The sequence below is a fragment of the Petaurus breviceps genome, unplaced genomic scaffold (genome assembly GCF_028583685.1).
Source record: "Petaurus breviceps papuanus isolate PSGF00001 unplaced genomic scaffold, PetGlider_PUasm1.0 138, whole genome shotgun sequence".
Taxonomy (NCBI): domain Eukaryota; kingdom Metazoa; phylum Chordata; class Mammalia; order Diprotodontia; family Petauridae; genus Petaurus; species Petaurus breviceps.
Genome location: NW_027185694.1, coordinates 12980112 through 12996554, shown reverse-complemented (window position 1 = coordinate 12996554; position 16443 = coordinate 12980112). Strand labels below are relative to the sequence as shown.

Sequence of the window (16443 nt, the reverse complement as noted above, 5' to 3'; positions counted from 1 at the left end):
GTTACCAGACCCATCACCTTCAGAAGAGCTGCCTTGGCCACTGCATAATCAGATGGCTGTGTATCACAAGCCCCATCCCTCACGGTGGGCAGAGACCTGTTCCCCTCTGCTCAAGTAGTAGACAGACATTCTCTCCCTCCTCACCCAAAAGATGAATGTTATAGACAAGCAAACTATTAAAGGGAGAGAGAAGGAAAGATATGGGGGGGGGGGAGGAGGAAAAGAAAAAAGGGGGGAAAAAGAAGAATTGGGGAGAGGAAGAGGAAGGAAGGAGGGTTTGGGGAAGAAAGGTTACCAGCAAGTGCAGCCTAAACCCTTGTGGAGACATTAAATAGCTTATTAATAATTAGGGTAGATCCTTGATTGGCTAGACAGTGTTTGTGGTAAGAGGAGAAAAGTAGGCAGGTGAATCAAAACAACTCTGAGGTACCACACCTCAACAGTCAGATTAGCTAAGATGACAAAACAGGAAAATGATAAATGCTGGAGAGGATGTGGAAAAACTGGAACACTAATGCATTGTTGGTGGAGTTGTGAACTAATCCAACCATTCTGGAGAGCAATTTGGAACTATGCCCAAAGGGCTTTAAAAAAAAGTGCATACTCTTTTACCCAGCAATATCCCTTCTAGGGCTGTATCCTAAGAAAGAAGACCCATTTGCACACAAATATTTATAGCAGCTCTTTTTGTGGCGGCAAAGAATTGGAAATCAAGGGGATGCCCATCAATTGGGGAATGGCTAAACAAGTTGTGGTATATGATTGTAATGGAATACTATTGTGCTATAAGAAATGAGCAGATGGACTTCATAATAACCTGGAGAGACTCTGAGAGAGGAGAGCAGAACCAGGAGAACTTTGTACACAATTACAGACACATCGTATCTATGACTACTAACTTTGACAGACTGGGCTCCTCACAGCAATGCAAGGTTATAAGACAGCTCCAAAAGACTCATGATGGAAAGGATATCCACATCCAGAAAAAAGAACTACAGAGTTTGAAATGCATATTGAAGCAAACTACTTGCTCTCTCTTGTGTTTAGTTTTTGTTTCGTTCCTTCTTTCTTGTTGTTCACTTCATTGGTTATGATTCTTCTTCATAACTTGACTAATGCTTAACAAGAAGGTATTTGTAGAGCCTATATCAGATTGCACGATGCCATGGGGGGAGGAGAGGGAGGAGGAGAAAATTTGGAACTCAAGGGATTGTAGAACTGAATGTTGTAAACTAAAAGTAGATAAACAAATTTAATAAAGTAAAATTTAAAAAAGAAATAAAAGTAGTCAGGCCATTATTTTTACTTAAGGAGAAATTTACTGAGTGTTTTGTTCAAAAGTTCCTTTAAGAGCAAAGAAAAAAATAAGTCCTTTTCCATGTAATAGCCTTTCAAATTTTTTATTACTACTATTACACATCCCCCAAGTTTGCTCTTTTCTGGGTTAAACATTCGAATCTAGTATCTTCCACTGATTCTCATATGGCATGGTTTAGATCAGTGGCATCAAACTCAAATAGAAATGGGGCTACCAATTTGTACATAAAGATCTCTGTGGACCACATATTGACTGAGTTTTTTAATGTAATGTTATCTGTGTTTTATTGTATTTGTTAACTATTTTCCCAATTGCATTTTAATCTTGTTTGGGCAGCATGTAAGTTTTGCAGGTTGCATGTGGCCTGTAGCTCATGTGTTTGATATATCTGGTTTAAGATTCTTGGCCACGTTCCTATGTAGGCACATAAACTTCTTCTTCTTCAAGAAATGTGGCTCTAAGAACAGGATACAGTACTGGAGATGTGTGTCATGACTAGCACTGAATCTAGCATTATTATCCATTAGACTGTGAGCTTCTTGAAAGTAGGGACTGTCTTTTGCTTGTTATTTAGGGGGAACACTTTTCAGACAAGGCCTTGATGCCTAATAGTTATCCCCAAAGAGCATAATGATGTGCTGAGATTGAAAGATGCCAAAGGAAGGTGTCACCTTGGCTCTGTTCCCTCTATGACTTAAACACCAAAACAGAATGATTGGGAATCAGATCTTTTTTGTCTTGGAGGTTCAGAAAAGAAGGTATGGAGAGAAAGAGCTATAAAGTGCATATTATAAACTAAATTTCTCACTGCAGGTGATTTGAATTGATCCTTTAAAGTGGAGATCTTTCCATATGAAGACAGAAGCAAAAGATACTAGAAGATTTAGGGAGACAGATAAGTAGGAATGTCTGTGACTGGCAAAATAAATCTCCTACCTTTGTTTTCTTTATTTAAAGAGATGCAGAAATAAAAAGGGAGGGCAGACGGCAGAGTCCAAAGTAATAAATTAGAGAACTTCGAAGAAAAGTAAGGGATGCCTTGACCAAAAAAAAAAAGAAAACAGGTTAAGTGTATTGACTGTCTTTCCATTCTCTTTACAGTTGTGGGTAGGGCAGGGCTCTGCTGTACTGGGCTTCATTCACTACAGCAATCTGGGAGTGTGCCAGACTGTAGCAGTCTCACCCATTGGACACATGCTAAACATGATGACATCTTAATTGTGCCTCCACCCAGAGGTCAAATTCCAGGTCCCTTGATGAGAAAGGCTTGTGGAGTAACCTTCATTTTCTTTCTATTGGTTGAAATAATTTCCTACACACTTGGCAATTCTTAAGATCTTCAAGTCAGGATAAACGAGGAAAGCGTTCCTCTAATATTCATTTTTTCCCTCCACCTTGAACTAAACACTGACAAGCAGATTAGCATATGATCCTAGTCCTTGTGAAGGCCATAACCCAGCTACCACATAGGCAGGCAGAAAGTCTGTGACTTGGCAGTCTTCGAACCTCACCTGAAAGACAGCTCTCAACTCACCTGGGCTCCTGAATCACTAATACCCCAATTAATACCCTGTCAAATGACAAAATGTTTCCTCTGATCCCAGTTCCATTTCATGTGATTGTCTGCATTCCTTGTATCAATAAGCTTGTCTTCCATGAGCTGGCTGTGTGTCCATCATTGTTGGCAGAGGACATCATCAACACTGCTGTAGTGATCCTGATGAAATAGGTCTAATTTCAGCTGGATTTTTTGTCACTCTGCCTAGGAAGATCTGGACAGCTGGAAGTGATCGCAATCATTTCCCGTTTCTTTCTTTGTATCAATTTTCCACCTGTGAAGCCCAACAACCCGCCACCAACTGCAGCTGCAATTCCTGCCTTGAAGCCTGCAAAGAGGCCAAGCGGACCCCCTACTACTCCTCCAATGATTGCACCTGTCACAGGAAGAGCTGCCAGCTTGTACTTTGCAGCCTGTAAAAAAAAGAGAGAAAAAAATCCACCTTAGAAATGGAATTGAGAATATTTGCTTGTGGGGATGTACATTCTCCCTTCATTACTCCTGGCAATGCCTCTTTAACTCTTATGTAGTTAACCCTCAGAAGGGTACATATGAAAAAAAGTGGGATATGCCACAGGTAAGATTGGGTGCTACAACTGCTCCTGACTTCAGGATTCAGATGGATAAGGACAGAATGGATCATTTAAGTTGCCTTGAGCTGACTTGCAAAACAATTAATTCATTAATTATCTGATGGGTTTAACTGAATGGCAATAGCCACTGAATGTTAGGTTTTCTGTCACAAAATAATCACTGTGGGTCATGCACCTGAGATTTAAAGGGGCAGAGCACAGGTGGTCCCACAGCTGTATAGTGTCTGACAGGCTGATTTCGGTTTGGCCTTTCCTTGGTTCCTGCAAACCAGATATGGTCCTTCTTTTTGATAATTCCTCTGAGCTATATAACAGAAGTGTCCATCACCAGAAGACTTCAGTTTACTCTCTTTTTGCAAAAAAAGAAAAAGAAAAAAGTCCCTCTTGACAGAATGACTCTTGGGCAGAATATTACAACAATCATTGATTTCTTTTACTACCTATGTGCCATTTCTTCCTTATTTCCTTAATTGCTGGTTCCCTCAACATTAAAGAGGGCAGATCAATGGGGTTAATACTGAAGATTCCTGGGAGGCAGAGGACCATTGATTTGTCAGCAGGAGCAGAACCTTACCTTCCCCAAGTTTTTGGTTCCCTCTTCAACATTCACAGCAGCACTGTTGACATGGGCTTCAATGCTGTCAATCTTCTCCTGCTGAGACTAGATGCAAAGGAATTATGAGGGAGATTTCCTGCTGGGAAGCAGCAGTAAGCCAATACACACTATTTTAATTCCTGTAATCAGGGCCCTCATGTATTGTAGCCATGCAGTCTTAATGGTGGTTCATTAAGAGCATCTGATAAAGTATACTGAAAAGTACAAATTTACTTTTTTTTTTAATGGAAATTTAACTACTAAGTAATAAAAGGGTAGTACCTTTATAGCCAAATGCATCTCATATTAAATTGGATTCTTTATTAATTAATGTGCTATTATCCGAATGAATGAACCAAATCCCAAGAGGAAAAAGTCAAACAAATATCTAGGTGGCATGCTGTGTTTGCTGCAAAAAATAATTCCTATTCTGGAATTGTGAAGACTGGGTTTAAAACAGGGACAGGTTACATTACAATTAAAATGCCACTGAATCAAGAAATACAAATTAGTACTTCTGATCACTCTGAATGTGATATGCTTATTTTAACTACCACAAAAGGCATTTCCCCTTCTAACCTGCAGTGGAGTGCAAGTGAATGAATTCAGTGAACTTAGGTTTTGATAGTTTAATGCATCATAAAATAACAAATCAAAATATTTTAGATTTAGAGAAATAGGAGAGAATGGCAAAATGATGAGTCAATGTCAATTTAATTAAATGTAACAGTCAAAAGAAAAGTGGTAATGACATAGCACAATAGAAATGATGACTTTAAAATTGATAGAGATTGGAGCCAACTGGATTTTTTGCAATAATTCGATTTTAGGCTAATCTTAAGTACGGTTTTAACAATTTATCTGAATAGCATCTTACACTGATGCTGCGACCACAGAAAACAATTACAATCGCGGCTGCCATTCTATCATGTAACATAAGAGATCTAACCATCACAGTCAATTCTTTTCCATAGCTGGAATGTTTTCTGTTGTTGACATTTCCCCTCCCTTCATACAACACTATATTTACCATATTTAAGTACTCAGTGATCTCCTGGTATTTATTCAATCTTGCAGTCTACATCTGTACCTAGATTTCTCTGCTGTCATAGCTAAAGGGACATTATTAGCATTCCTTAAGGGAGAAACTCACATACAACTTCTTCCAGAAGCCACCATTATTTTTCACAGCCCCTAAACTTTACTTCCTGACACTGTCCTTCATTCAGATTACTTAATTCTCCCCTATTTGGTGTCTGATATAACTTGGTTATGGCCCCATGCACTATCTTTTATAATATTCCTTCTCTCTTGATAGTCACCTCTTTTCCCAGATGTTAAAGCTCCAATTGAAGTCTTTCCTTTCAGAGCCTTTTGAGAACAATCACTGGTTCTAGTGATTCTACCCACCGAACTCCAATCCTAAAAATGTCTAAAATGTAAAGGTCCTTAACTATTTGCTCAAAAATTTCTGGTCAATCATGAAATCCAAGTTACTGGACTTCAGGAAAGCAGAAAATGGAATTTCTAATAAAGAAGGCATTTCTATGCCTCCTTCCCCACTTAGGATCTTTATATGATTGCTACTAATTATTGTTGATCTCCAGGGTTCAGGAAACTATAAAGGAACTTCTCCCTGAACATACTGGATATTGGATTGGAGATAGCACAGTGCCTTGGCCCAGAATTATAGTTATCTTATAATATAAGCAGATTAAATTAATTTTAAGTATTTTACAAAACCCTTTGGAAATAACTGGAGATATCCCAGAAAGTCATAAAGCAAAACTAGAGTTGTAAATTAATAGACGTTAGAGCAGTTAGAACTCTGCCACAATTATGAGCAAGTACAAAAATCCTACCTTACTCTGGGGAACCATGCATTAAAAAAAACCAAGATGGGTACTCATCCATTGCCCCAAGGCCCCCTGATGCACTGTTTTATGAAGCCAACTATCCCTTTTAAATCTTAAGATGCTATTTTTAGTTTACCACGTTGAAGTCTATTCCCCACTTGCTTATTCCTCTCTGACTTCAAGCTCTCATTGTGCCTACACACTTGTGACTGACTCTACAAAACTGTGACATGGAGATGGAGCCTCCTCTTTCTGGGACTGAGGGATTCTAGGTCCCTTAGCAATTAGGCCTAAACTCTAGCAAGAGCCTGGAATTAAGAGCCCTTCCTATGGTTTTTCTCCATGCATACTCTCTTTATGTGAATGTTTTATTAGTATTTTTAGTTAAAGCTAAATTTCCAAAGCAAAAAAAAAATCCGAGAAATTGACATAGGGCAAGTATTTTTCCTCAAAGTAATAAATGTATACTTCAATCTCATATATTCAATAAACATATGCTGGTTTTTGAGGAAAATGTGTGTAATTTGTTGGATGTAATCTGCCACTATTGCCAGTGCCAGAAGATTCCAAATTTCCCAAAATGCTTGGACCAGGTGAGTGAAAGGTTTGCTAAATGAAGGGTAGTCTAATTCTGGAGAACACAAAAATGATTTAACACAGAACTGATGTACTTTTCAAAAGTCAAAAGGTAGCTCCACTATGCATACTGCAGGAATCCAGACCATCACATAGGGTTGATGAGTTCCCATCTTCAGGAAATGCCTTATCCTGACCCTCGTGGGGGATGTGATAGATGTAAAGCTAAGAAAGTCCAACCTTTGTTCTCATCTCTGCCTAGAGATCCATAAAGGAAAGAAAATATTTTAATGTACTCCATGAGAGAGTTGAAGGCTTCTGTGAACTTTTATCAACAACTCTTTAGAGAGTATGGATGCAGGGACAGCTAGGTGGTATAGTGAATAGAGCACCGGCCCTGGAGTCAGGAGGACCTGAGTTCAAATCTGACCTCAGACATTTACTAGTTACTAGCCATGTGACCTTGGGCAAGTCACTTAACCCCAATGCCCTGGAGAGGGAGAAGTCTCTCCAAAAAGTAAAAAAAAAAAAAAGAGTATGGATTCAAAGATTACATGCCACTCTATCCCAGGTCAGCCATCAGACACTACTAGAACTGGAGGCTTGTTCACATCACTGAATGCCTCTGATTTGATGAGGCCTTGTGGGAATTTCATTCCAAAAGAAAAAATATTACTACTTTTTAAAATAAAATTTTAATAAAATATTACATATATGTATCTCATCCTTCTATAATCAAGAGAATAAAAAGGAAAAAAAAAGCAGTTCAGCAAAACAAACGAACATATAAAGTAAGTCTGTAAGCATATGCAATGTTCCCACAGTGTCTTCCACCTCTATGTTGAAGAGAGGAATGGTACATTTTCTTATCTCTTGCTGTGGGAAAAGATTGTACTTTTACTTTTAGTTATGAATTGTTCCAGGTTACAAAATGGCAAAATAGACACATTTTCCTGGAGAGGAAGAAAGAACCCCTGGAGGACAATTATACTCACACTATTCCTGACTCTAGTCAGCTTTCTGATGAGATCTTGCCACCATAATGGTTCACATAGCACAATCCTTGCTGATACCTTTTCTTGTTCTGTTTTGTTTTTTAAAAGTAGCAGTGGTTTGCCTAACATGTCAACATGTCCTTTCTGACACTCATATTTCCTCCTGGTTTTTTTTTTTCCAAGACCCTCCCTGATGGAAGGACTATCTGTGGGTTATTGTCTATGAAAGAAAGGTCAGACAAAAATGAACATGTCCTTAGCTTCCTGAGGTACCAACAATGGAGTGGCATCCTCATCTGGGACTTCAGAATCTGTTGTCAACAATGTATTACATTCACAACATTCTTCCATTACACCATTGTCCCAAACTATGTTTTCAAACTCTGTACCTAAGCCTAATGACAAACTATACTAGTCTGTCACTTAGAGAAAAAAACAAACAGGCTACTATTAAAGTCTAGTTGTCTGTGTGTAACCTCTAACCTTAGTATCCCTTCCAGGAAAGTCAACTATCAGGACCATACGACTTTTGCTATTCTTAACTAACACTGCTGCAAATTTCAAGTTGGATACTCTTTCCCCCTGCTCCCAACACTTTCATGTCCCCTTAAAATTTATTGTATCTTTCTATGCCTGCCCATAACAGATTAACTTTTGTGCAAGAAGGTTTACTAGCTCTTAAACTCCCAGAAATAGAATAAAGACAGGAAGAATGCTGGGTCTGATGCAATGCCATGGCTAGAGCCCCATCCTAAGATCAGAAGCTCCTCGTTTCCAATCCTACCTCTGTCTCTAAATAGTTACATGACTTTTGGTAGTCTCTTAAATTCCTACCAAGTGGCCATCCAGCTTTTGCTGGAAGATTTCCAGTGATAAAGAACTCAAATACATACATGTCAGACCATTACATTCTTGGACAACACCAAATGTTAAGAAGTTCTTCTTTATTTTGAAACCCAGGTCTACTTCCTAATAATGTTTACTTATTGGTCTTAATTTTCTTTCTTTAAGCTAAGAAAAAAATTTTTATTGGTGGGGAGATGAATGAGTTCATCATGTTTATGTATATCATAAGATCATAGCTGAAGACAAAGATCATCTTTCTAATCCTCCTGCTCTAAGGCTTATCTCCAGGCTACATATCCCTTTTCTATACAACATCAATAAACTCTCCAAATTTTTACTCTTCCCTGTTGGATTGGTTAATATCAAATGCCTAGAGATGAAAGACTTCCATAATGTCATCCTATTGATATTGAGGTTAAAGCAACAGATTATTATACTCACATTCACTAGCAGAGAGAAATCAGTAATTAACTGGTTGAGTTCCATCAAATCCTAAACAGAAAAAAAAAAGGGTATTACCTTATTTTCCTGAATTATGATCAATCAAAAAGGAGAATGCTTTTTTAACATACCGCTTCTAAAGTTTCCCAGGATTCTGCAGCATTTTGATCTTGAGGAATTTCAGGCAGGGATGAATACACCTGGACCAAACTCTGGGGACCCGCTTCAGCTTTGGCAGTATGAAATGCTTCTGATTGAAAACATTACCACATGTACAAATTTATTTACTTTATTAGAAAGAGTGGAACTGTGCAATTAGTAAAAACTTTTCTATGACGAATTTTAAAATATACTTACTACAAAAAGCTGTTAATAATATTATTAACTCTCTCTATATTGGTTCAGATTTATTTTAAAATAATTATTTTCAAAGAACCTTATTGGTACAGATCTTGCTATCTAGGTTTGTCATGAAACGAAAATAATATAAAACTCAATATCTAAAAGAAGACTGAATGACTGATATCTGCGCTCATCAGTCAGAGGTAGCTGTGGAAGAGGAATTATATTGAACTATATTTTGTCCCTTTAGGACCCAGGGAACAAAGGAATCACTCCAGTAACTCAGTATTTAAAACACGTGTAAAACATGAGTCAAGTCATGTGGGGATATTTAACGTGGAGAAGAGACAATTGGGGGAAAGGGAAGGAACAACAGCAGTTATCAAGCCTTTGAAGTACTAGCATATATAAAAATTAGTTTTGTTTTGTTAGGCCCTACTGGGTAAAACTAAGACCAATGTGTGTAAGTGAAAGGGAAGTAAATTTCAACTAGACAGAAGAAAAAGCCTCATAATGATTAAAATTATTTTGAAGTAGAATGGGCAGCCTGAGCTTTCCTATTTGTGAGGGTCTTCACATGGAGGCTGGACAATCAATCACTAATTGGGGATGTTGAAGAAGGGATTTCTACTTAGGTATGGTTTGTACTTGATGACCTATGAAGTTCCTTCCAACTCTCAGAATCTGATTCATGCCATGGTTTAAATAGGGATTGTGAGGAAAAAGGCCATTTAAAAACAAGCATTTATCATTTTCCACATTGCTTCCTATGATTCCAATCATTTCTTTGTCCATTTTAGTAATACAAATCTAGCCCACAAAGAGATTAAAATTTGGGAAGTACTGCACAACAAGAAAAGTTAAACCACACCAGAAGATAATGAATCTAAAAATGGGAAGAGGACCCTCATGTACAAAAATATTTATAATAGCAGCTCTTTTTGTGGTGGCCAAGAATTGGAAATTGAGGGGATGCCTATAAACTGGGTGAATAAGTTGTGGCATATGAATGTAATGGAATACTATTGTTCCATAAGAAATGACGAAGAGGGGCGGCCAGGTAGCACAGCGAGTAAGAGCACTGGCTCCAGTGTCAGGATGACCTGGAGATCTAATCCCGGGCTCAGACACTTAGCACCCACCCAGAAACACCTGGCCGTGTAACCTTGAGCAAATTATTTAATCCCGATTGCTTAAATAAATAAATAAATAAAGAAGTAATGATGAGCAGGTGGACTTCAGAAAAATCTGGAAAGACTTACATGAACTGATGTTGAGTGAAGTGAGAAGAACCAGGAGAACATTTTACACAGTAACAGCAACATTGTGTGATGACTAACTCTGAGAGACCTAGCTCTTCTCAGCAATGTGATCATCTAAGACAATTCCAAAAGACTCATGATAGAAAATGCTATTCACATCCAGAAAAAAAACTATGGAGTCTGAATGCAGATCAAAATATACTATTTGCTCTCTTTTTTTTTCTGTTTCTTCTTTCTTGTGGTTCCTCCCATTGGTTCTAATTCTTATTTACAACATGACTCATATGAAAATACATTTAATATAAATGTAGATGTAGAGCCTATAGCAGATTGCACATCATCTTGGGGAGGGAGGGGGAGAAAATTTAGAACTCAAAATCTTACAAAAGTGCATACTGAAAACTAAAAATAAATTAATTTTTAAAAAGACAATGAATCTCTTATTATATGTACTGTTTAGTCACTTAGTTCAACTGTTTAATTCAACAAACATTTATTACATGTTTACTATGTTCAAGGTCTTATGTAAATGAAAACATGACAGTATGCATGGAAAACCAAGATGGTAGAGTACAGCAAGTATAGGAAGAAGTTCAGCGAGTTCCTCCCCCCAAGAAACCCCCCCCAACAAACTCCAGATTCCTTTAAACATAACTAGAAAATGTACCAGATTAAATCCCAATTGGCACATCCAAGGAAAAGTCATAGTGAGTTATTTTTTCCACCCCAGGTCAGCACATAGAGGTCTGTGGATGCTCATACAAGGTCTAATGATGAGTGCACTAGGAACATTCTAGGTGCTCAGGGACTAAAGGAAGACTGAGGCTGTGCACTGAGGCAAGACAAGGTGCTACAAGGGTATCATTATCTCATACAGGTTTGGGGCAGGTTCCAACTGACAGTTTTGTTACTCATTACTGAGTTCTGGGTCACAGATCCAGGATGGACAGTACAGAACCTGTACCCTAAAAGCTATTAAGTAAGCAAGGAACAAGTTGAGAAGCAAATAATCGCTCCATAGTTTGGACCCTAGGATCAGAGCAGCATCTCAGTTCCAACTTCTAGCCCAGTTTGAAGCTTACACAGGAATTACCACAGCACAAAAGGGAAACCTACCGTTCTGTCACATTGAACCAGCAGGATTTTGCATCTGGGTGATAGCGGTTGAGTTCAGAAGCAGTCTACTGAAACTCCAAAGAAGGAAAGCTCAGAGGCCTGTAGCTCAGGTCCAAACCCAGGTAAGGAACATGCAGAACTTAGAACAGAAGGTCAGTAATTAGACTTTGTGCCAAATCACAACATTTTGGGAACACTAAATGTCTGTAGTTCTCCAATGTAAGCTGTACATGAGAGCCTGGAACAACACAACACACAATACCCCCCAAAAAGCAGCATCAGGATGGGCCAGCCCAGACCTTTCCTTCAGAAGTGTTCAGAGCCTGGCCCTAACATTTTTATGTTAGGAAGTCAGGAAATAAGGTGGAAGAATTAGTCAAAAAAGAATCCCACCATAAAAAGGTATTAGAATGGCAGGGGATGCAGAGAAGAAAATGGTTCCAAAATATCTATAAGCAAAGAAAGTCTCAAGGTAAAACACAGCTTGGGCACAGATTCAACTAGAATTCTTGGAAATGATAAAATAATTTTTTAAAGTTTAAAATGTTTTTTTTTTTAAGCAATCGGGGTTAAGCAACTTGCTCAAGGTTACACGGCCAGGTGTTTCTGGGTGGGTGCTAAGTGTCTGAGCCCGGATTCGATCCACAAATCATCCCAACAGTGGAGCTGGTGCTCTTACTCGCTGTGCTACCTGGCCGCCCCTAAGATGTTTTTGTAAATAGAATGAAAACACAGGAGGAAAAAGATAGGGAAAGAAATGAAAGTAAAAGAAGAAAGAACTGGAAGAGGAATTAACAGTTTGGCACAAAAGGTACAAAACCTAGCTTAAAAGAAACAAACTCCTTGAAAACTATAATGAACCAAACAGAAGACAATAACTTCATGAGACAACAGGGAATATTAAAACAAAGTCAAAACAGTGAAAAAAATAGAATAAAAGTTATCTCAGAGCAAAAACAAGTGACCTAGAAAACAGATCAAGGAGATAAAATTACAAGATTGCTGAACTACATGAAAACCATGACTAAAAAATGAGGCTGAATATATGTCAAGAAATCATAAAACTTCCCAGATCACTTAGAACCAGAGGGCAAAGTAGAAATAGAAGGAATCCCAACAGTCATTTCATAAAAGAAACACCAAAATGAAAACTCCCAGGAATATTACAGCTTAAAATCCAGAGCTTCAGGGTCAAAGGAAAAAAAAAACTTCAAACAATCTGAAAGGAAGAATTAAAAGTTTCGAGGAGGCACTGTGAGGATCATACATGATTTAACAGCCACCAATATAAAGGAGCTGGGAGCTTGCAATACAATATTCCAGAAGTCAGTGGATATAGGCTTATAGCCAAGAATAACTTATCCAGCAAAATGGAGTATAATTGTATGGGGGAAAAAAACAGACCTTTAATAAAATAAAGGACTTCCAAGTAGTCCTGATGAAAAGACCAGAGTTAAGTAGAAAATATGAAATGCAAACACAGGAGTTATAAGAAACATAAAAAGACATGGATGAAGAATCATAACAGACTAAACAAGGACAAACTAATTACATTCTAATATGGGGAGATGATATATGTGTTCCCTCTGAACCTTGTTTTTATTAGGGATTGTAAATATTTTACAGAAGGCCTGGGAGTAGTCCTGTTATGTCGTGATGATCTTAAAAGAAGAATGGAAAGGGAAGGCAACAAAAATACACAGAGCAGCAGAGGAAGGGAAAGGAAAGTTAGGGAAAATTATTTCACATAAGTGGTGTGTACAAGTAGAAAGGGAGGGTGAGGCAGATAACAACTGAACCTCCCTCTCATCTAAACTGGTCAAAAGATAGGAGACTAGACAGAGAGTCGGGTACAAAAATACATTTTACTAAACAGGTAAATAGGAAAGAGAGAAATAGGGAAGTAGGAATTAGAGGGAAGGTAGGTTAAGGGAGGGATTAGACCTATGCAAAACAAACTCTAAGGATACACAGAGGCAATGGCAAAGATTTGGAAACTGAGGGAGTGCCCATCAACTGAGGAATGGCTGAACAGTAAGAAATTATGAAGACAGTTTCAGAGAAACCTGAAAAGACTTGTATGAACTGAAGCACTAGGAGAACAACTGATATAGAGAAAAAATATTGTAAAATCAAACATCTTTGAAAGACTTAGGAATCATGATTCAAGAGGACTAACGAGGAAACATGCTACCCACCTCCTGATGGAAAGTGAAAGGCTTAAAGAGGATAAAAAGAGGCATATTTTTGGGACACAATGTGGAAATTTGTTTTAACTATATATGTTTGTAATCGTTTTCTTTCTCAATTGGGGAAAAGGAGTAGGAGGGGAAAAAGGAGATTTTTGCTGATTAAAAAAATTTATCAAATAATGAGTTTCTTCCTAGGTAATTTATATGTTTTACTTTATCAAGCACTGGGCTATTACATTCCATTGCTTCTGATTCTACCTTCTCTGGTCTGTTCCATTGATCTCTCTCTGGTCTAGGATTGGCAGTTCAGAGTAGCCATGCTGGTGCTACAGGGTAAATTTTTGTATTTTGGGTCTCTGAGGTCCTGGGAGGACAGAGGAGTTGGATGTGTTATTGAGCCCAGCCCAGACACATGTCCCACCTCTTTCCCTATCAGTGTTCCTGGTTCTCGGGCAGAGACTTTTGTAGCACAGAATGCTGCCCACCATGATGCTGGCTGTGTGGTCAAAGTCAACTTCCTTTGGGCAGCTGCAAAGACTAGAGAAGCTGAACTCTGAATCCTGGAGTCAGGATTTCAACAGCCTTGGAAAGAGGGAGGGGAGACTGAGGTATGGTTTGAGTTTTGTAGCTATACCCTAGACTCATTTCATAGGTTTGTTTGACCTTCTTTGGGATTCTAAGGGTCCTAAATTATGGAGACAGCTGAAGTTTCATTATCTTTTGTTCACAGTTCTGGTTTTGGAGAGATTTGAGAGGATCAGAGAAAATGTCTAGTCCTCCCCTCCATCTTGTTGATCACATGACGCAGAAGTTCAGTTTACTGCTTTTTACAGCACAGTAATATTCTATTATATTCATGTGTCACATTACCTAAAAAATGGGCATCTATACTTTGTTTCCAGTTCTTTGCTACCATAAAAAGTACTGCAGTAAATACTGTGATGAATATGGAGTCTTGATTTTTGTCAGTCATCTCTCTGGGGTATATACTGAACAATGGAATCTCTGAGACAAAAGCTATGTATATTTTAGTCACTCTATTTGCATAATTCCAAACTGCTTTTCAGAATGGTCTAATTCACAAATCCATCAATAATGTATTTGTGTGTTCATCTTTCCACACCAATTTCAACATTGATTATTCCCATGTTTCATCATGGGAATCCTCAGGGTTGTTTTGACTTGTATTTCTCTTATAATTAATGATTCTAAGTATTCTTTCATATGATGGTTAAAAGTTTGCAATTTCTTATAAAAATGTTCATATCCTTTACCTACTGGGAAGGACTTTTGGACATACATTTCTATTGGTTGTTTATACATCTTGAATATCAAATCCTTATCAGAGATATTTGATACAAAAGCTTTTTTTTTTTCCCTACGCCTATCCCCCTTTGATACTTATGCAAAAGGGACTAATTTTGTTGTGCAAGAAGCTTTGAAATTTAACATAATCAAAATAATCTATTTTATCTTTCATAACTGCCTCTATATTTTATTTGGTTAAGAATTCGTCCCCTGCCCATAACTGTGAAAAACATATTTATGATCAGCACATTCTTTTCAAGTATAATCAGCAGATTCTAATTTTTTAATGGTGTGATCTATAATATCCATATTATGAATCCCATTTTGAATTTATTGTAGAATAAGGTGTAAAATATTGGCATAAACCTAATTTCTGCAGACTGCTTTCCAGTTTTCCCAATAGTTCTTATCATATAGAGAGTTCTTTCCCTGGTAATTTATGTCTTTCAGTTGATCAAATGCTGAGTACCTTATTTCTTAGTGGGGAAATATATTACAGAGATGTAGAATTCTGTTTACCTTCAAAAAATGAATATCAATACATTTTTTTTCCTTTCAAGAAAACCTCTATTTGACAAGTGATCTCTAAGAACTGCTCAGGAAGGCTAGGATAATAATAATTTAGGAGGATAAAAAGGGATAATGTAATGAAAGGGTAACTTGTAGACTTGTCAGAATTGACAGCATTCTTTTAATTTTGAACCTTGAATTTCTTGACGATGCTTTACTTGATTTTATGATTTAAAAGGCAGGGTAAAAACATTACTGACACAAATTAGCTTTTGCATTCTATCACAATGTCAACGCCCTGGTATTTTAAGAACTCTAGCTGGTTTCATAACTGCTTAAAACAGCAATTTCATATTGTACACTAAGTTATAATACAAAGAAATTTTCATTTTCATTTCAGTTCAATATATAAATTACTCTGTAATTTCATTCCACTTAAAATTAATATAATATGAAACCCTGTCTTCAATTTTTTAAAAGGGTTCCATAATTTCTAAGAGGAGGACTTTACTATATATTTACTTTAACACTAAAAAAATACATGCTGAGGCATTTATTTTGCTGCTATTATAGACACTTAAAAAAAAAAAAACCTCTGCACCATTAAGATAGACAAATATATTTTAGATGCCAACAGGATATACAATAATAAGTAGGGAGATAGTAACCACATGAAAATTATTCATTTAAAAATGCAGAGACAGGAAATGTTTGGCATTTTAAACAAGCACAAAACTTCTCTCAGTAATAATTTTAAAAACAACAAAAAACTTAAGCCATTTGCGTCTTGTTTAAAACCAAATTACGCATATATCTTAGTTCAAAAGGTGGCTTAGAACAAAGAGGTCCATTCTCTTTCACAAAAATGTTGTTGTGAACTTAAAACACTGAATTACTAATCAATGTAAGGCATGACTGGCAGATAAAACCCAGCC

General features: G+C 37.4%; 1 protein-coding gene across 2 annotated transcripts in view; it reads right to left on the bottom strand.

Moving 5' to 3' along the window:
* Window positions 1-1296: 1296 nt before the first annotated feature.
* The window catches only part of STX17 (syntaxin 17), an 85444-nt gene continuing 70297 nt past the window's right edge, over window positions 1297-16443 (bottom strand). For both annotated transcript variants that reach the window (XM_069105873.1, XM_069105863.1), the window contains exons 5-8: window positions 8910-9028; window positions 8779-8829; window positions 4044-4130; window positions 1297-3289 (exon numbers count right to left, since the gene is read on the bottom strand). In XM_069105873.1, coding sequence (XP_068961974.1) covers window positions 3056-3289; window positions 4044-4130; window positions 8779-8829; window positions 8910-9028 — 491 coding nt within the window. In that variant the 3' untranslated portion in view covers window positions 1297-3055. The remainder of the gene's footprint in view (window positions 3290-4043; window positions 4131-8778; window positions 8830-8909; window positions 9029-16443) is intronic.